The sequence below is a fragment of the Meles meles genome, chromosome 2 (genome assembly GCF_922984935.1).
Source record: "Meles meles chromosome 2, mMelMel3.1 paternal haplotype, whole genome shotgun sequence".
NCBI lineage: Eukaryota > Metazoa > Chordata > Mammalia > Carnivora > Mustelidae > Meles > Meles meles.
In genome coordinates this window covers 157247529-157269870 of record NC_060067.1, presented here as the reverse complement: position 1 = coordinate 157269870, position 22342 = coordinate 157247529, and the positions used below count along the sequence as shown (strand labels likewise).

At 36.3% G+C, this 22342-nt stretch overlaps 1 protein-coding gene across 2 annotated transcripts in view; it reads right to left on the bottom strand.

Annotated features, from left to right (window-relative positions):
- Positions 1–22342, bottom strand: part of GLRA3 (glycine receptor alpha 3) — a 189858-nt gene that overhangs the window by 42457 nt on the left and 125059 nt on the right. For both annotated transcript variants that reach the window (XM_045997855.1, XM_045997856.1), the window contains exon 6: positions 957–1094. In XM_045997855.1, the coding sequence (XP_045853811.1) occupies positions 957–1094 (138 nt within the window). The remainder of the gene's footprint in view (positions 1–956; positions 1095–22342) is intronic.

Here is a 22342-nt window from a genome sequence, read left to right as displayed (position 1 = left end):
GTTGAGCAAGGACACTGGTATGGATCTGCTTGCCTTTGTCTTTGTGTTGAGATGAACCTTGAACTCCCCACTAAATTAAATATCACTCTCACTGCTGGGTTAAGAAAATGGCCGTGACTTTTTCACCAGATATTGTGACTTGATTAAAGAGATTAAAGACCTTGTACAGTGAAAGGTCAGGTCACAGTCCTGGAAAAGGATGAGCTAAAGAGGAATCATAGTTGTCATAAGGAAATAATACGAGCAGCAGCTGATGCTAGGGAGATGTTGTGGACTAACTGCACTGAAGTGATTACTCATTTGTGGGTGGTTTAACAGGATTTGTAGGAATAGTTTAGGCAGTGAGAATAGATATTATGAGAATAGCCGGCGCTGGCTGAGAGAAGTGAACAGACCTCATGAATATGCAAATATCCCATTAAGTCTATAAGTCCTTGACAGCAATATCTTTTATCTGTCCTCAAAGGTAAAATGTTACTGTGTCAGTGTGAGTAGTAGGTACTTAAGTAACAATACTTGAAATGCATGAAATTATAGCCAAGAAGGTTTAAGCAAATAAGCCTCAAAAGAAAAAAAAACAATTTCTTCTATTTTGTTATCAAACACAGTGTATAATGCCCATGAAGAGCTAAAAAGTACATTTTATTGTTCACACAGAAATTAAAGGGACTTTTTTGGAAATATCATTAGTATGTAACTATGAGCTTTTGGCAAAAAGAAAAATAAATATAATTGAATACCAAGTACTTCTTTGGTACTATACAAATCAATTATATAACAATATGCACTGAGTCCAAACATCTGTAAATTTCATATGCATTCATTTTCTGCTCTATGACTATGAAACACACTGAGCTATAAATACTTAAAATAATTAACCAACCACTATAATTAAGAAACACTGAATATCATAAAACCAGAAGTCATAAGTGTAATAAAGAAACCTTGACCCCTACCTGTGTTGTAATGTTTAGTGCAGTATCGTAAATCTTTCTCTTCTTTCAGCAGAAACTGGGGCAAAGTGAGTCCTTCAGCCACTTGTACAGGTGCCTCATCTTGCCATTCAAAAATGAGATCATTCATTGTGTACCCAACTAGGCAAAACATAATAAAAATATTTATAGCAAAAAGAGCATTCAAAGAAATCAATTTTTTTTTAAAAAGCCGGTACATTTCACATAGGGCGGGATCACCAGCATCATCTTAACTCAAAAGACTGAGCTATGCATTGAACAATTCCATCTCACCAAAGTCTACTGAAGTCTATTCACATAGAATACTCATCAAATAATGTAAGAAAATGTAGTGGGTTAATAAAAAGCATAACATAGCATATAGAAACTTCAAAGGACAGGCATATATATTCTTTCCTCGGAACGGGCAGCTCCTGAATTAGTTCAACAATTCATTTTGGTTCCACTCCATCAGATATCCCCTCACCTCCTCTCACATCATTCAGGTCTCTTTGAACAAAAGTGAAATTGTCACTGGTTAGGAAAAGACCTAAACTACAATATCTGTTGGGGAAAGTACCAAGGCTTTTATCTTTCTTGATTTCATCATTAACTATTTTAGTTTATGGCATCTGCTTCTATGTTCCAAGTCCTAAAATTAAGAAAATGGTATTTTAAATAAAAATGTCAGCTATTCAGAGGAAATCAGAGTACAAAGAAAAATCCATGTGGAACCATTTGTGGAGAAGAAAACTCCTGCACATACTATCAGTGAATTCAAGATAGAACTAGCTAACAATTTTATAATAAGGAGTCAGCATTGTTTGGTAAATGGAAAATTCATATTTATACAGGAGAGGTATCTAAGAAAAGCAGGATGTCATCTTTTTTTTTTTTTTTCCTCCTCTGAATGAGAAGCTATTGAAATGTACACCCAAAGCCTGCCAGAGGGGGAGACAAAAGGGAATGGTACTTAAGGGGGAAGACTGTTGTTACAAGGTACAACTACCCTAGTGGTAGAGAGAGAGAGAGGATACAGGATCTGGCTTTAGACCTAAGTCAGATGGGCTGATTAAGGAAGCAGAGGTTCTATATTCATGAAGAAGCAAACAAGGGAAATTTCCCCAAACATGTTATCCTAAAGGCAAGCTGGTATAGTAGGAAAGAGGCTGTTTAGTGTCTAAAACAGCTGGCGTAGAGCAGATTGGGCTGGACAGAGCCATGTGTAGGGAAGGCACGATATGTGAAATTTCATCCCAATTTAGACCAATAGAGAAACTTCATTTTGTTTTTATATTCTAAGATTTTCTTAGTGTCTTCTGTGAAATGAAACGAGCTCTCTGAGATTCCCTCAAAGAAAAGCTTTTGTCTCTAATGCTAGTTATAGGCAGTATATTTAGGTCCTTGCACTAAATAATCATCCGCAGTAAGTGATTTAGGTATGGGAAACTCTTTTTTTTAAGATTTTATTATTTTATTTATTTGACAGAGAGAGAGAGATCACAAGTAGGCAGAGAGGCAGGCAGAGAGAGAGGAGGAAGCAGGCTCCTTGCAGAGCAGAGAGCCCGATGCAGGGCTCGATCCCAGGACCCTGAGATCGTGACCTGAGCCGAAGGCAGCAGCTTAACCCACTGAGCCACCCAGGCGCCCCGGTATGGGAAACTCTTAATCACACTAGGCTACTTCCTTACGGTCCCTAAAACAGTTGTTTGAAACCAGAAAGAAGATACTGAGTTGGCACGTGTAGGGAGTCATTCTTTTGTTCTGAGTAATTTACCTGGACGGTCAACAAAAATAACTAAATGGTAATTTTGTCTCAGTCATCCTTCAAAAGTAACTTAAAAAAATCAAAACTCTTACACAGTTCAAAGCATTTTAACATCTTAATGCTTTCCGTTGGCAGATCTTTATACAAGTCTGAGGATTGTGAAGGAGAACAGATTGGCTAATGAGATCAAGGTGGTGAGTTGAACTGTCTTGTACCATAATCAATTTCACAACAAGAAATACTTTATTCAGGGAATGAAGAATCAATCCTAATTTCAGCCAACAATCTCATATGGTAACTGCAGGGAAACATGCAAACAAATGACTCCATGCAACCAAACATTTGTTTCTTCAAGGATTTATTTGGTACCAACTGTATGCAAGTCATCCTGCTAGGCACATGGCCTGAAGAGGTGTTATTATAGGACAGAAAATTAGTAGCTTGGGAAGGGTCCAAAATACTATGCGCATTCAGAAGAAGGACATATGATATCCACTTAGGCCTTGTTTGAACTAGACCTTGAAGCAAGACAGAGGCTTCATATAAAGAATGTGAGAAAAGATAAGGTACTCAGGCAAAGAGAACAGTGTAATTAGTTGAAAGAAGCCGCAAACTCCCTGGGTTTATAATAGGAATAGAAATAGCTTCAATTGTCTGGAGCCAGTGTGCCTGAAGGAACAGAGGGAATGAAAAGATATGTTAAGGTAAGATTGTGTGAATTTTAAATTCCAGGTTGAAAACTTTAATTTTTCAAAATTCCCTGTGGGCAATGATGAATAATTGGAATCTTTCGAGCAGGGGAGTGACATGACAAAGATTCTACTTTAGAGACAGTAGCAGCAAGATCCATTCATGAGATTTGCAAGGTGCAAACAATTTTCATAATCATAATAAGACATTTGCCTTTTTCTTCATGTTGGCATTCGCCCTGATGGTGAAAAAACAATGGGAGGGTAAAACTTCAAATGCTTTAGCATAATTACAGACAGTGACCACAAACTCTGTTGGGGATTATTGTATTTGTTACCACCATATCTTGTAGTGCAGGAATTAAAAAAAAAAAAATTTTTAAAGAATGTCCATGATCCTTGGGGCACCAAGTGTGTTGGTGGCTCAGTGTGTTAAAGTCTCTGCCTTCAGCTCAAGTCATGATCTCAGGGTCCTGGGATTGAGCCCCACATCAGTCTCTCTGCTCAGAAGGGAGCCTGCTTCTCCCTATCTCTGCTGCCTGCCTCTCTGCCTACTTGTGATCTCTCTCTCTGTCAAATAAGTAAATAAAATCTTAAAAAAAAAAAGTGTCCATGATCCTTGATGAAGCAGTACTGATTATAACTTTATTATTAAATTTTGACCTTTATATAAGTGTCCTTTCAATCTTCTCTGTGTTAAAGGGAACATAGAAAGTACTTCTGCTGCATAATGTATTATGATGCTTCTCTTAAGAAAGAGAACTGGAGTTATTGATTTGAACGTTAAATCAGTTTTTCTTTTTGTGAAACACCATTTTTACTTAAAAAAAGACTGATAAACTATGGTTATTGCATATGGCAAACCACTTTCTCAAAAATAAAGGAAATGGGACTAGCATATTAAGGGAAACAACCTAGAGTATTTGTCATCAATGATAGATTTTGAACTTTCAAGTCAAAATTAGAATTTTGAAAAAAAATTGTTTGCCCAATACTTAATGATTTTTTAAAAGATTTTATTTATTTCTTTGACAGACAGAGATCACAAGTAGGCAGACAGGCAGGCAGAGAGAGAGAGAGAAGGAAGCAGTCTCTCCGCCGAGTAGAGAGCCCGATGCGGGGCTCGATCCCAGGACCCTGGGCTCATGACCTGAGCCAAAGGCAGAGGTTTTAACCCACTGAGCCACCCAGGCGCCCCTTTAATGATTTTTTGATGAGCTTAATGGCGATATAACAACTGTGACCTTTCAATATTGTACAATGACTGCATCAGTGCTTGGAAGATCTAAATAACTTCAAAGAATCATTGTCCAAATGACTGTAGCATGATGTTAAAAATTATGTATAGGCAAAATACACATTCAAAGTGCAAGATAGACACCTGGATTTTAATTTACAAGAGTATGAAGAAGTTGTTGATGGGGTTTCCAATTTCACATTGCAACTAACCTTTAAGAGACTAACACCTCAGAAACCAAAGCCTTTTTCATATTGCAGGTTTTTTAAAGCCTGAGTAGTATTCCATTGTATGTCTAAACCACCTTTTCTTTACCCACTCATCTCTCAGTGGATATTTAGATAGTTTCTACATTTTGGTTATTGTGATTAGTACTATAATAAATATAGTAGTGCTAATATTGTTTTAGATCCTGATTATAATTCTTCTGGAAAAATAACTAGAAGTAGGATTACTGGATCATTTGATAGTCTTCTCTTTAATTTTTGCTACAACATGGATAAACCTTGAGGACATTATGTTAAGTGAAATAAGCGTGTCACAGAATAACAAATATTGCATGATTCCACTTATTTAAGGTATAAAAAATAGTCAAATCAATAGACTTAGAGGGTAGAATAGCAGTTCTCAGGAACCAGGGAGAAAGGAAAATGAGAATTACTAATCCACAAGCATAAAGTTTTAGTCAAACAAGATGACTAAATTCTAGAGATCTGCTGTACAACATTGTACTTACATCAACAACAATGTGTTATATACTTAAAATTTAAGAGGACAGGGGCTCCTGGGTTAAGTGTCTGACTCTTGGTTTCTGTTCAGGTCATGGTCTCGGGGTGGTAAGACTGAGTCCTAAGTAGGCTCAGCAGGGAGTCTGCTTGAGCTTTCTTTCCCTCTCTAAGCTCCTGCATACTCTTTCTCTAAAATAAATAAATAAATAAATCTTTAGAAAATTTTCAGATGGCAGGTGTTATGCTAAGTGTTCTTATCACAATACAGTAAATTAAATTTTTAAAAACAGTCACTTGCATTCTTGAGATGGCAAAGAAAAAAAGCTCCCATTCTTTCCCAATGGTCCATGAGGAATGTAAGTCAGAGGCAATATTTCATTATCTCTTTCTGTCAAAATTGAAGATTAATTAAACATATATTTGAGGAAAAAGTAAGAAGTTGAAGCAACATCAAAGTATAAAGTCTAAGTCACTGATAAGTAGCTATGCAGCAGTCTTTAACTGACATCTCATGTCATTAGAGTAGCCTTCTCCGACTGTCTTATAAAATATTTTTGTCCAATCAGTCAGCATTAGTTTTTTTAATTCACTTTTCCCATAGAACTTATCTTTATTTGACATTGTATATATTCATCAATTTGGGGGGCATTTTTCTACCTAGCCTCCTACGACTGAAACTTCATAAATGCTGAGATGATTCCATTTTAGTCACTGACATATTTTTCAGTACCTAAAATATTACATGGCATATAGCAGGTTGTTTGAATATTTGAATTGGAAATGAAGAAGGAGGCAGGGGAGGTGTGTGTGTACGTGTGTGTGTGTGTGTGCACGCTCTCACATGTGATGATCTTATTTGGGACTACCTTGAGCTTAAGATATCAGCCAGAGATGCAGGCATTGTCATAATGACATTGACTTTTGTTTCAAAAACACTTGAAATCACACCTATATATTGAAAGTGAGGTCAAGATTGAAGATAAAGCTTTGAGAGTCACCTATATATAGATGATATTAAATTTACATACCTTGGTTTCCCAAGACAACCCCACATTCCTTTTTTTTCCCTCAGATCCTCTCTTAGCACTTGTTCTAATTTTTTCTTTTTTTCTTTTTTAAAGATTTTATTTATTTATTGGAGAGAGAGACAGAGACCTAGATAGTGAGAGAGGACAGGAGCAGGGATGAGAGGGAGAAGCAAGGCTCCCTGCTGAGCCCGGAGCCCGATAGGGGGCTGGGACCCAGGACTCTGGGATCATGACCTGAGCGGAAGGCAGACGCTTAACCTACTGAGCCACCCCCAGATTTCTCATTTTTAGATTAGGTATTATTAAGCACTGTTTTAAAATACATCATTGTTGGTTCAATAGATCCTTCAATTTTACTTCTAGACTCTCCCATGGAGTAAGAGTATGAGACTATTTTACTATCTTAAATTAATACTATGTTAAATCTGTACAACAGCAAACATCAGGAATGGCCCATCTTTACCAGACCCTTTCAGAAGCAAAAAACTAGCGTGTCCCTTTCAGAGGCAGCTGACTCCTGATCCGAGTAGTGGTAGAAGTGTTCAACTTTTCTCCCCTGCTGCCCCCGTGGTGTACAAACCTGTGACATCTGTGAAGTGTCAGTGAAAGTATCCAAGTGTCATGGAAAATCATAAGTTCCTTGTCGGTGAAAGCAGAGTAGTGCTGCTATGGGCCATACAGAAAGCAATCTGAACTCTCTGAAACCTATACTTATTTTATTATTTGGCAACACTCTTAAATCTTGCAATAAATCGTTCTGGCAGCAATGGGCTAAAAGAAGTGAAAGTTCAATATTTATTGAAAAATTAAGCACCGAATTCCATTTTACAAGAAGGTTGATGAAGAGTGTGCAACTTAAACAAGACATGGTTTATATTTAACATTCATAAAAGCTCCGGCTACATAAAAAGCCAATGAGACACACAGAGCTAAAAACACATCAACATCGATTTCAAACACTACAGTCCTTTTAAGAATGCTGCCCAAAGACAGTTATCTGACACGTGCGTTTGTAGGGGCAGGATTTACACATTACTCTATAAAAAAATCAGTTTTTATGTAGATAAAATCATTGTTTTTCTGAATTAATTTCATTCTTTTTTAAATTCATTTTTTTTTTCTTGGAAAACTGCATGACAGGAAATTTGCAAGCAATTAAATGACGTTAAGCTTGTTTCAGTATCATTTCCTGCTTTAAAGAGAAAATTGGCTAAATTAATTTTAAATTAATTTTTAAATCTAATTTTGTAATCAAAGTAAAGCTTTTGGGATTACATTGGTTGAAGATGAACTATGTAATGTCATCATAAATTCTATCGTGAAGTCTCTCTTACATTCACTTAAAAAGTTCAACACTGAGAATAAATGTAATTTGCTTGCGATAGATTTGAATAAAATATTTGTTGGATTTGTTAACTGTTTCCTTTGCTGTGCAAAAGCTTTTGATCTTGATGAAATCCCAATAGTTCATTTTTGCCCTTGCTTCCCTTGCCTTTGCCGTTGTTCCTAGGAAGATGTTGCTACGGCTGAGGTCGAAGAGGTTGCTGCCTGCATTCTCCTCAAGGATTTTGATGGATTCCTTTCTCACATTGAGGTCCTTCATCCATTTGGAGTCTATTTTCGTGTGTGGTGTAAGGAAGTGGTCCAATTTCATTTTTCTGCATGTGGCTGTCCAATTTTCCCAGCACCATTTATTGAAGAGGCTGTCTTTTTTCCATTGGACATTCTTTCCTGCTTTGTCGAAGATGAGTTGACCATAGAGTTGAGGGTCGATTTCTGGGCTCTCTATTCTGTTCCACTGATCTATGTGTCTGTTTTTGTGCCAGTACTATGCTGTCTTGATGATGACAGCTTTGTAATAGAGCTTGAAGTCCGGAATTGTGATGCCACCAACTTTGGCTTTGTTCTTCAATATTCCTTTGGCTATTCGAGGTCTTTTCTGGCTCCACGTCACTCGGCATCAGGGAAATACAAATCAAAACCACAATGAGATATCACCTCACACCAGTCAGAATGGCTAAAATTAACAAGTCAGGAAATGACAGATGCTGGAGAGGATGTGGAGAAAGGGGAACCCTCCTCCACTGTTGGTGGGAATGCAAGCTGGTGCAACCACTCTGGAAAACAGCATGGAGGTTCCTCAAAATGTTGAAAATAGAACTACCCTCTGACCCAGCAATTGCACTAATGGGTATTTACCCTAAAGATACAAACATAGTGATCCGAAAGGGCACGTGTACCCGAATGTTTATAGCAGCAATGTCTACAATAGCCAAACTATGGAAAGAACCTAGATGTCCATCAACAGATGAATGGATAAAGAAGATGTGGTATATATACACAATGGAATACTATGCAGCCATCAAAAGAAATGAAATCATACCATTTGCGACGACATGGATGGAACTAGAGTGTATCATGCTTAGTGAAATAAGTCAATTGGAGAAAGACAACTATCATATGATCTCCCTGATATGAGGACATGGAGAAGCAACATGGGGGGTTAGGGGGATAGGAGAAGAATAAATGAAACAAGATGGGATTGGGAGGGAGACAAACCATAAATGACTCTTAATCTCACAAAACAAACTGGGGGTTGCTGGGGGGAGGTGGGATTGGGAGAGGGGAGGGGGCTATGGACATTGGGGAGGGTAAGTGCTATCGTGAGTGTTGTGAAGTGTGTAAACCTGGCGATTCACAGACCTATACCCCTGGGGATAAAAATACATTATATATTTATTAAAAGGGAGAATTGCTTGGGAGGGAGTGGGAAGGGGGACCCTTTTGTGGGGTATACAGATACCAAATTGCCATGATGTACACTTCAAAAATCTTGCAATATTATATGTCAATTATAGTCCAATAAAACTGAAAAAGATAAAAAAAAAATATTTGTTGGAATTCATCGTTGTTGTAAAAAAGCCGAGTAAGTCACAGAGACAAAAGTACAGCATAGGGAATAGAGTCAATGGTATTGTAATAGTGTTGTATGATGACAGATGGTAGCTACATTTGTGGTGAGCATAGCACAACTTAAAAAAAAATAGGGGGATCTGTGGAGCTGCAGTGTTCCTGGAATTATTTACAACATATATATGATTTATTTCATTTTATTTTTTATTTATTTATTTTTTTAAAGAATGAAAGAGAGGGAGGTTGGGGAAGGGGCAGAGGGAGAGGAAGAGAGAGAATCTTAAGTAGACTCCATGCCCAGTATGAAGCCTAACTTGGGGCTTGATCTCGTGATCCTGAGATCATGACCTGAGCTGAAATGAAGAGTTGAACATTTAAGTAACTGAGCTACCCAGGCGTCCCACATATGATTTATTTTACACACATAAGCTGTGACACTCTATCAGTGAAAGAGAAGCTGTAGTTGTTAACATTTATAACCTTTTTATTGGAACAGAGTGCCTGAAATATAATTTTTTTGTGTTGGACAAAGCTGATGTCGAATTAAAAATTATATTTCATTATGGCACAACATGCTTTTTCTATTTATTGCTTGTTATCAGCTAATTTTTTTTTAATTTAAACATTTGAAAAACTAATGAATCAATTATATGGTTCTATAAGGATATTGAACTTTTGGTAAATAGGTTCTCTAAATTTGGTTGCATGTATTCAAAGTCAGTTGGAAATATTTAATGGAATTATTTTATGAACGGAACACTAAAATTTTGGATTCTGAAGATTTTAGTAAATAGCAATTATAAAAATGAAGCTTCTAAACAGAGATCCCTACAATATAAAGAAAGAAAGGTCTCAAAAGATACAATATTTATTGTAATTTGATAACTGTGGAAATGGAAAGACTGTATTGACTGCTTGTTTTTAATTGGTTGAGGAGAAATGAGTGCAAGGCCACTTTAATCCGTGTTATTTCACTGGTGCTTTCTGCCCTCCATTTCAAGATGTTTCATCATGGGTCTGGGCCTGGACCCTCACATCCAACAAGATTTGAAGATGGTAAAAATATATGGTCTGTTCTCTTGGCATCATTGTACTTTGATAGTTCCCTTTGTTGCCAGGATACAGAATTTCAACCATACCTTCCAAACAGATCTTATCTTCATTTATGTAGACTTCAGGCTTTGTTTCTTTTATTTTTTTATATTTTTAATCCCTGAACTAATAGGAATTGGAAACTACTTTATTGTTAGCCCCATGGTAGATCACTTAGAAATTGAGATTCTCAACTATGTTATATGTTTGTGGAATTTGGGGGATTTCTAGATCTCTTCCAAGTAATGTAACAGCTATAAAAAACAGAGGAACTACTGGTTTAGCTTATCGCCGAGCTACCTACCAATCTTCTATCATCTATCTCCTTATGTTTTTACTTACATATGTTGCACTAATATATTTTTGGTTGTTAGGACTGCTTATGTGGCTGTGGCCACCCTACAAGATGGTCTCCTCTCAAAGGGACACAGGACATCTCCCTTTTTCAAATATCTCTAACCCCTCAGAAGTGTTTATCATTTTACTGCTCTGTCCTCCCACTTGACTGAATCCCAGATGGGTTGGGGAAAGTGTCCTCAAGGCACCTAGAGAGACTCTGTCACTTCTTCCTCCTGTGAACATGGTTCATTCATGTGGGAAGAACTTCCATTTCCCATTTCCCCCTTTAATTCTCTTTGCTGTCCTCCTCACCCTATGATTTTATCTGCTCTAGCAGTTCAGCTGCTCACCTCTGGGTAACTAAGATCAAAACCTTTTCATCATAATATTAAAATATGGATTTAAATGCTATTGTATCATTTAAGGTGAATATGAACAAAATTTTTATTCTCAATTTCAGCAAAAATATATAATATGTATAGCAATGAGTTAACAAAGAAATGTGAAAATCAAATAATTAAATTTCCTTGAAAGATGGAGAAGAAGATGGAAATAAAGACATAAACATGCTGTGGTCTTGTGACACATTATTGTGACAATAATAATTATTCTATAATATCAATTCCACTTAAATAAAAATCCTAATGTAATTATCAACTAACCTGAAGTACAAATGTATATACATAGCAAAGGCAGTTTTGAAAAGTGAAAGTAAAGAAGCAGATCTGTTTGACAGAGGACAAAATGTACAAATAAAGCTGAAATATTCAAATGGTTTCAGAATAGAGGCTTTGTGCCAATTAGATGGAATGGTGAGGAACAGAGGCCAGAACCAGACCTATGTATAGAAATTTAAGGGGAAAATTTCATTTTGCATCTACCCTAGAAAAAAATTTTGATAAATAATAATGGAAGAATTTTCTATACATTTAGAAAAAGGGTGACACAGAAATAAATCCTCTCATACTGAAAATGTAAACACAAGTTACGCTACACAATTTCTGAGTTAAAATGCCTACCACTGGGGTGTCTGGGTGGCTCAGTTGGTTAAGCATCTGCCTTCATCACAGGTCATGATCTCAGGGTCCTGGAATCGAGCCCCACATTGGACTCCTTGCTCAGCGGGGAGCCTGCTTCTCCCCTGTTTGCCATTCGCCCTGCTTCTACTCACTCTCTGTCTCTCTCTGACAAATAAATAAATAAAATATTTTTTAAAAAAGGATTTTATAAAAATGCACGCTTTTGTATTTTGGCATATAGAAGGTATACTTTATTAAGAAAAGGGGATGTTTAATTATGTATATGTATTCAAAACCCTCTGAACTATGAAATATAAAGTTAGACTATCATTAACATCTATAAAATAACACATAAATAAATACAAAGAGAGAATTCCATAGAAACATCAGGAAAAGCTTAAACAGGCCGCAGACAGAAGAAAGAGTCATGATTGGAAAACAGGATGTTCCATGTAAGGGAGATGAAGATATAATGAGATATAGTTCCACACCCATCACATTAGAAAAATTACTTAAATCTGAAATAAAATTGCAATGTTTATATGCAAAACACTTTTTAATTTTCTGCAGTTTAATGTTTGAAATGCCTTTTATATTTGCGTCTTTCGTACTTCTTTTATATCTGTGACCATAGACCGAGCATGTGAGATAAACAAAATTGGTTAACACCAGTACAGAAGATTGGGAGCCAAGGCTAAAGCATGTCTTTGTTTTATCATCTCTATGGTACAAATTTCCCTGTATAAACATGCTCATTTTTTAAATTATTCTTTTAAAGATTTTATTCATTTATTTACTTGAGAGAGAGAGTGTAAGCCAGAGGATAGGGATGTAGGAGCAAAAGGAGAGGGAGAGAGAAAAATCTCAAGCAGACTCTCACTGAGCACATAACCCAAAGTGAGGCTCGATCTCATAACCCTAAGATCATGACCTGAGCCGAAATTAAGAGTCAGTAGTTTAACTGAATGAGCCACCTCGGTGTCCCTAAACATGTTTATTTTGAAGACTTCATTCAAATGTATTATACTGTCACTAAAAGAAATCGAATGACCTTTGGTCATTTAAAAAAAAACAACTTAAAAGACCACGGCGGGGGTGGGGGATGTTATTTAATAGTTTCCACCATAAGTAGTATGTAAAAGAAATACTTATTCAAAGGGAGAATATGACTGAGAATATATTTAAGTTGAAAACAGTTTTGAGAATTATAAAACAACTGTAGTTTAACATTCAGTTTTCAGTGACCTAGAATCCTGTTTGGCCCAGCTTTCTCAATCAATACAAAAAAAGAGAGAGGCTGAGATTTCTGGGTTTGACAGGGCTTGCAAATGCTGATGTACTTAACTAGCAGCTGGAATTAAAAAAAAAACAAAAAACCGAAAGGAGGAAAATGCTTACACTTGGCACATGTTTGCTGATTATTGCCAGGAGGAATATTACTCAAGTAAATTTTATTGACCTGACAAGGAACAACTGCTATGTCAAAATCTATTTAACTGAAACATTTTTATGTACAATTTGTGCATTTAATTTGAATAATCCTACCATTAACCGGATTGTTCGATGTGGTTTCCTTTAAGTTATAGGCCTGCTCAATTATCTTCTTAGTAATTACACTTTCTCTAAAACTTTCTGGTATAACTAACCTATAAACCATTATTCCATACTAGTGGATCTCATTTTGGTTACTAGAGATAGATTTTGAAAGGACTGATGCTTGTTTTTTGTTTTTGAGCCATTAATTCACAGAAGTTTGCTTGGTCCACATCTTCATTGTGTGACTTTGGGAAAGTCACTGAACCTTTCTCAACCTTAATTTGCTGATATTTACAATGGAAATAAAACCCATCTCATTAAGTTGTGCTTAGAACTAAATCAAGTAATAGGTGTAAAAGATAATAAAAGTACTGTGACATCACTTTTTTGTAAGACTTGTAAGTACACTGTTTTTATGATATCACCCTATGTTTAGGATATCTGATCATCAGCAAAAGTGAACTTACCAAGATGAGGACAGACTGGAAGAGAGCAGTCGCGGGGTTAAGAAGGATGGAATGTTTAAGTGGGGAGTAATCTTAGAAGCAGCTTGTTCATTAGTGAATATTTGTGTCTTGGGAAAACTTGCTTTCTAACTAGCATTGCAACCACAGAGGTTTCAGTAATACTTAGCAAAATAAGAATCGTCCGTATCTCTGACTCGCCAGGCAAAAGGCATAGTATTATTTTGAATACTATTCACACTTTGCTAAATTATGAAAGAGCTTGAAAACAGTAGAGATTATTAGGAAATAATAGTCAAAAATCTTCACCAAATTCCTTAAATAGTCTTGGCATAAATTCCAGAGAAACTGGTCTGAGTCATATCAGATGTGGTTTTGAAATGAATCTGAAAATTAAATAGCAAAACCTCCCATCTATCTTTAGATATTTCTATCCAAAAACCCCAGTAAAACATGTTTGGAAGCTTCTTACAATTTTTGTTGGTTTTTTTTTAAATTGACCTTAAAGAGATCTTTTCCTATAATTTTATGGATTTAGGCTGCTCTTTGTGAAAAAGAGTCTTCTCTTCCCTGAGTTACTTTCCTTGCATTTTCTTTTCTAACCTGAATAATTAAAATTTCTTTAACTTTCTTACATTGGTGAGTTTTTCCTGTTCTGTTAACTACATTCATCTTTACATATGAAATAAGGAATTACAGTGATAGTTCATACACCCCATATCATCTTTGTCTTTTTATAAATAACAATGGCTTATGATGATGTTAGGAAATTAGTATTCGATGTTCTTCCAAGATTAAAAAACATCTGCACTGTCTTTTTTCACTTGTGGAAAATTGTCAATTTAGAAATTTTTGTCATGGTATAAATTAAAGGCTGAAAATTAAAATCTTTAGTTTTTTTCCCTCACCTTATTCCTGCACATCAGTTTGCACTGTCAGTCCCTTAGGGACATAGTCTAAGCCATAACATAGCTGTGTTTCCTTCCCTCAGAGACCAGTAATTTGTGAAGCAAACAAGATGCATTTATAAACAAAACTGTGATATCAATGAAAATTTGTCTTTTGAAAAGTTAGCTTTATGTTTTACTTCATACAGCCAATTTTTTTAAAAAAAGTTCATAGAGTAGATCCTGAACTTCGGTAGTAATATAATCTAATTCTGAGAAGCAACGCTAGTGGTCACTTTAATATTTAATTTATCTTTGGTAGAAATGTCACTCAATCTTACACATTACCAGCAATAACACACAAAAATTGGGGCACAGATCACAGACTATTTTTTTAAATTAAATAAAACATGTAATGAAAAGTAAGACTTCATTGCAGAATTCTCTCTGTAGCATATATGGTTTAATTTTTTTATTGATATTTAATAAGTTTCTATTGCTGTGAATTTTGGAGATGAAAATTGTCATGGTAAATCGCTGATATTTCCTAACTGAACTTGACATTAAAAAAAAAGTATTAGAAAGATAAATGAAACTGATACAATTTCTTTACACCCAACAGCAAGCATTCACAGTATTTCTTCTAGAATTCTCTCATGAGGGTGAATGAGGATGTTATAGACTGGAGGCATAATAGTATATTAAACTTCTGGCTTTTATAAAAGCAATTGGATAAAATTCTGTTGAGATTTGACAAATAAACACTCCATGGAGCAGGCCTTTAGATTTGATAAAGGAAATGTTTGAACTTCAAACCTACAGGCATCCCTAAAGATACCTTACCTTGCAGGTTTAGGTCTAGATCAGTGCAATAAAGCGAATATTGCAATAAAAGGAGTCAAATATTTTTTTGGCTTCCCAGTGCATATAAAAGTTATGTTTATACTCTAGTCTAGTAAGCGGGCAATAGCATTAAGTCCAGAGAAAAACAAAACAAAAATGTACATAACTTAATTTAAAAAGATATTATTGCTAAAAAATGCTAACCATCATCTAAGCTGTCAGTGAGTCACAGCTTTTTTTTGCTGGTGGAGGGTCTTGCCTTGATGTGGCGGCTACTGACAGTTGAGGTGGCTGTGGCAATTTCTTAAAACAAGACAATAATGAAGTCTGCCACATCAACTGACTCTTCATTTCACCTATGATGTTTCTGCAGCACACGATGCTATTGGATAGCCTTTTCCCCACAGAAGAACTTTTTTCAAAACTAGAGTCCACCCCACAAACACTTGGTGCTGCTCTATTGACTAAATTTATGTAACATTCTAAATCCTTTGTTGTCATTTCAACAATCTTCATAGCATCTTCACCAGGAGCAGATTCCATCTCAAAAACAAACAAAAACAAAACAAAACAAAACAAAACAAAACAAAAAAACACTCCATAAGAAAGAGTTCATCCATTCCAGTTCTATCATGAGATCGCAGCAATTCAGTCCCATTTTCAGGCTCCACTTCTAATTCTAGTTCTCTCGCTATTTCCACCACATCTCCAGTTACTGCCTCCACTGAAGTCTAGAAGTATTCTATGAAGGAATGGAAATTCTTTCCAAATTCTTCCAAATTCTTCTGCATGTTGATATTTTGATCTCTTCCCATGAATCATAAGTGTTCGTAATGGCACCTAGAACGGTGAGTCCTTTCCAGAACGTTTTCAATTTCTATTGCCCAGATCCATCAGAGGAATCACTACGGATAACAGCTAGAGTCTTACAAAATGTATTTCTCAAATAATAAGACTTGAATTAATAATAAGAACCCCTTCAGAATGGATATTGTGTTTGCAGACTTGAAACCAACATTAATGTCATTGTCCATCTCCATCAGGGCTCTTTGGGTGACTAAGTACATGGTCTAGGAGCAGTCATATTTTGAAAGGGATCTTTTTTTCTGAGCAGTAGTTCTCATGATGCACTTAAAATATTCAGCAAACCATGTTGTAAACAGATGTGTTGGCATCCAGACTTTGTTTTTCAAATTAGAGCACAGGCAGAATAGATTTAGCATTAGTTCTTAAGGGTTCTAGGATTTTTGGCATGGTCAATGAGCATTGGCTTCAACTTAAAGTCACCAGCTGCTTTAGCCCCGAACAAGACAGTAAGCCTGTTCTTTAGGCTTCGAAGTCAGGCATTGACTTCTCCTTTCTAGTTGTAAAAATCCTAGATGGCATCTTCTTCCAATGAAAAGTTGTTTCACCTACAAGGAAAATCTGTTATTTAGTGCAGTCACTTCATTAACGAACTGAGCTGGATCTTCTGGAAAATTTGCTGCAGCTTCTACATCAGCACTTACCACTTCACTTTACATTTTTATGTTATGGAGACCATGCCTTTCCTTAAACCTTATGAACCAACCTCTGCTAGCTTCTAACTTTTCTGTTTTAGCTTCCTCACCTTTCCCGGGCTTCACAGAATTGAAGAACGTTATGGCCTTGATGTGCATCGGGCTTTGGCTGAAGGGAATGTGATGGCTAGTTTGATCTTCTGTCCAGACCACTCAAACTTTCTCCATATCAGCAATAAGGCTGTTTTGCCTTCTTATCATTTGTATTCACTGGAGTAGCACTTTTAAGTTCCTTCGAAGATTTTTCCTTGGTATTCACAACTTAGGTGACCTACATAAGAGACCCAAGCTTTCGCTTATCTCAGCTTTCAACATGGATTCCTCACTAAGCTGAATCGTTTCTGGCTTTGATTTAAAGTGAGAGGTGTGTGAGTCTTCTTTCCACTGGAGCATTTAGAGGCCACTGTAGGGTTATTAACTAGCCTTGGCCTAATTTCAATACTATGTCTCAGAGACTAGGGAGGCCCAAGGAGAGGGAAAGAGATGGGGTAATGGCTGGTCAGTGGTGCAGTCAGAACACATACAATTATCCACTGAGTTCGCCTTCTTATATGGGTACAATCATGGAGCCCAAAAACAATGAGATCAGTAACATCAAAGATCAGTAATCACAGATCACTGTAACAAATATCATGATAATGAAAAAGTTTGAAATATTATGAGATTTATCAAAATGAGACACAGAGACACAAAGTGAGAAAGTGCTGTTGCAAAATGGTGCCCACAGAGTAGCTTGATGCAGAGTTGCCACCAACTGTCAATCTGTAAAAGACCCCATGATATCTGTGAGCACAAAAAAGCAAAATGCAGTAAAATGAAGTGCACCATATATATGGGGACTCATTCTCTTCTTTGGCTGCAAAGAAATTCTTGGTGATGAGATTTAGCTTTTTTAGGTTAATCTAAGGGTAAAGTTTCAGTCTTACTGTGGCTATTTCATTTTTATTTTAAATGGCAGCAACTGAATCACTATGATAAACATATTTGAATTGCAGCTAATATGTTTCTATTTATAATTAAATATTGAAAAAAGTAACCTTGGTTTCCTGGTTTTATCCAAGTTCAGTCAAAGTGCTATATGAATGCTATACTCCATGAGTAAAGTAGGTTAATAATATTTGAAAAACAGTCTCCAGCCACAAAGAACTTTTCATTGTCTTTCTCTGTTTTACTCGTTCCACTTGTGGCTCAATTTTCCTTAAGTTCAGTGATGCCATCTTCTTTGTCCTCTCTTCTGTTCTTTATTTTTGAGACAATCTTCAGAAATCTCATTTATCTTCATGCCTCTAAGCAACACTGCTAACCTTATTTCTCTGTATTTCCAGAACCATTCCTTATTCTAGCTGTGTTGTAAAACCCCAGTAATCTAAAATAAATTTCTAGTGAAATCCATTGTTTCACAAGAAGCATAGCATATTTAAGCAGAAGTCAGCTTCTGCACTACTTTCTCCATTAATCACCTACATTTTTCTAATTCATGTAACTGAAGCAACATTTAATCATTGTGATTAAGAGAAAATTTGAGAGAATCATCTTTATGCTTAATTCTTAGGCAAGTCATTGAAAAAGTCTTCAAAATGTTCTCTGTTTTCCCCATTACTGTCTCAGCTCTTTGAATTTCTCATTAATTTATGATGAAATTAGCTATCGGCAGTGTGGATTTCTCTTTATTCTCTTTTTCAAATAAAGCTTTTGCCTGAGGTTCTTTTCTAATGTCAAGTCAGTAGATAGAACTGGAAAAAATGGAGTGCTCAGGATTTTCCTTTATTGTTTTCAATTTAGTATATTTACCATCATTTCCTTCCCTTCACTTCCTCCTCTTCACTCTGTATCTCTTATATGCAACCTAATTTCTTTCTTCCTTGAGGAGCTTCTTCAGAGGTGTCTCTAGGTTCTTGGACTTTTCAAAGTATCAATTTGGAGTTTTTTGTGATTCTTTGAATACTCTGTTTTTCCTTGTTGGTCTTCTTGAATCAAAGGCCTATCTCAGTAGTTTTTTTTTTCCTCAAGATTTTATTTATTTATTTGATAGAGAGAGAGAGAGAGAGAGAGAGATCACAAATAGGCAGAGAGCCAGGCACAGAGAGAGGGGGAAGAAGGCTCCCTGCTGAACAAAGAGCCTGATGTGGGGCTCGATCCCAGGACCCCGAGATCATGACCTGAGCCGAAGGCAGAGGCTTTAACCCACTGAGCCACCCAGGTGCCCCTCAGTAGTTTTTAGTACAGAACATTGCTTTAGCTGGGTCTCAAGATTTTGAGATTTAATACCTTCAGTGTCATTTAGTAAGTAGTTTTCCTTTATTTCTTCTTTAAACAAGGAGTCACTTATTATATGCTGTTGGTTTCCTGATCTATCTTTGTCTAGGAGTATGTTATAATTTATGTTAATACATAATAATTTATAGTAATTTTATATTTTTATTAGTCATATTTCATTTTAATGAGGGATCCCATCCCATCGGATGTTGATTTTTAGGAATTTATTAAAGCTGCCTTTGTGGCTTACTACATACGTTTTGTAATTGTTCTTGTATCCTGAAAACAAACCATGAGTTTTTTCTTTATCCATAAATTACTTTTGTTGCAGTATCTGTACCTGTACTATCAAGTAAATTAATGATTTATCTATTTTTTTAAATTGTAATTCTGCCTGATTTTTTGCTTTATATACTTGGAAGTTATATGGAAGATATTTTTATAATTATTATAGCTTATTTATATATTGTTTCTTTATCAGCATTTTACTCAACATTTGTGTCTCATAATTTTTTCTATAATTTTTTTCCTGATATGAAATTATCATCCTTGATTTTTTAGAAACATTTCTCTAATATGCATTTTTCTGTCTTTTTCTCCCAAATACTTTTGCAGAAATTTTTTTTCTTTTCTTTTTTTTTTTAAATTTATATATTTGACAGAGAGAGAGAGAGAAAGAGTGAGAGGGAAAACACAGGCAGGAGGAGTGGGAGAGGAAGAAAACAGGCTTCCTGCCAAGCTCAGTGCCTGATGTGAGGCTCTACCCCTGGATCCTGGGATCCAAGGCAGACACATAACCAACTGAACCACCCAGATACCCCTACAAAATTTTTTTAAAAAGCGGGGGTTAGGGGAATAGGAGAAGAATAAATGAAACAAGATGGGATTGGGAGGGAGACAAACCATAAATGACTCTTAATCTCACAAAACAAACTGGGGGTTGCTGGGGGGAGGTGGGATTGGGAGAGGGGGAGGGGGCTATGGACATTGGGGAGGGGAGGCGAACCATAAGAGACTATGGACTCTGAAAAACAACCTGAGGGTTTTGAAGGGTCAGGGGTGGGAGGTTGGGGGAACAGGTGGTGGGTAATAGGGAGGGCACGTTTTGCATGGAGCACTGGGTGTTGTGCAAAAACAATGAATACTGTTATGCTGAAAAAAATAAATAAAATGGGGAAAAAAAAGCGTTTAGCTGACAACATATTGTTGAGTCTTAATATTTGTTAACATCTAGTTGGAGAATCTCCTTATTTTGCAATGTGAATTTAACCTTTGCTTCTATTTTGTTTTTTTTTTTAAGTTGTTTGTTTTGTTTTGTTTTGTTTTGTTTTTTTAACATAGGGCTTGAACTCATGATCATAAGATTAAGATCTGAGCTGAGATCAGCAGTTGATATTTAACCGACTGAACCAACCAGGTGCCCCACATTTATTGTAACTATGGTACTATTGAACGCTGTTTTTGCTCTTTCTGGGCTTCCTATATACTATATTTTCATTTCTTTTATTTTTCTTCTTTCCCATGTTCTACTTTATGAATCAATATTTTAAAATTCTGGCTTGAAAGTTAGTTACTCCATTTTTGTTCCTTCATGCTATCCTTAGCTCATTCATGGTTTTGGTTTTCACATCCATTTCCATCACAGGACTTCTCTTCCCCTGGACTTTCCCTGCCCACCTCTTCCCAGTGACTTGCTTCTCCCTACACTAGGAATTATGTATCACCCAGGGTTTTAAGTCCAAGTCATGAATAGACACTTTTAGAGGTATGGGGTCATGGCTAGTTTAGACAAAATATACTTTTCTAAGTAATTTATTCACTCTTGGCATTGTTCTAGCCTTAATCATTCTTCCCTTTGTACCAACAATATCCATTAACATCTACTTATCATTTTTAATGCAAATCTGCATGAAGAACTCCTCAACTGGTCCTCCAACTTCTTCTTCTTCTTTTTTTTTAAAGATTTTATTTATTTCTTAGAGAGAGAGAGAAAAAAAGAGGAAGAGAGAGCAAAAGCAGGGAGAGTGGCAGGCACAGGGAGAGGGAGAAACAGGCTCTGCATTGAGCAGAGAGCCTTACCTGGAAGTGGATTCTAGGACCCTGGTATCATGACCCGAGCCAAAGGTAGAGGCTTAACCAACAGAGCCACCCAGGGGCCCCTCAAGTCCTTAAAACCAGGGACTTTTGTGCTTTAAGTATTGTTGTGTCACCCAAGATATCAAGTGAAATATATTAGATACTTGATAGATATTTTTCAGTTGATTCTTAGATGAATAAAGATCTATCAGGTCACTTGAACAGTCCTGAACATTGACAGACATCATGGAACATTCATAGGACTTAAGAAAGTTAGATCATGGGCACCTGGTTGGCTCAGTGGGTTAAGCCTCTGCCTTTGGCTCAGGTCATGATCTCAGGGTCCTGGGATCGAGTCCCGCATCGGGCTCTCTGCTCGGCAGGGAACCTGCTTCCTCCTCTCTCTCTCTCTGCCTGCCTCTCTGCCTACTTGTGATCCCTGTCTGTCAAATAAATAAATAAATTCTTAAAAAAAAGAAGAAAAGAAAAGAAAGTTGGATAGGGACAGGCCTTTGCCTTTAAATTATGTGCCTTTATTGCTTGTTTTCTGCACCTCTCATACCAATTTGTTTCCTTTTTCCCTTTTGCAGTCAGATCTCAATCAAGACACAAGTTTCCTTACAGCTCTTGCTTTCTAGCAAGTTAACTTGTTTTCCAGCAGGTTAACTTATCATTTTAAGCCATTATAGAAAGAAATAAAGAAGAAAGGAAGAAGGAAGGAAGGAAAGAAAGAAAGAAAGAAGGAAAAAAGAAAGAAAGAAAGAGAGGGAGGGAGGGAGGGAGAAAGGGTGATCTAGAAGAGTTTACAAAAATATACCTGGAAAAATTTGACTTCAGCAGCTTCTACATCAACAAGATTTTCTTAGCATCTGCTGAAGATGTTTGATAAACAGTATCTCTATTGTGAGCCCAATTAATTTTTAATAAGAGAGCAGGAAGTGTATAATGACTGAAA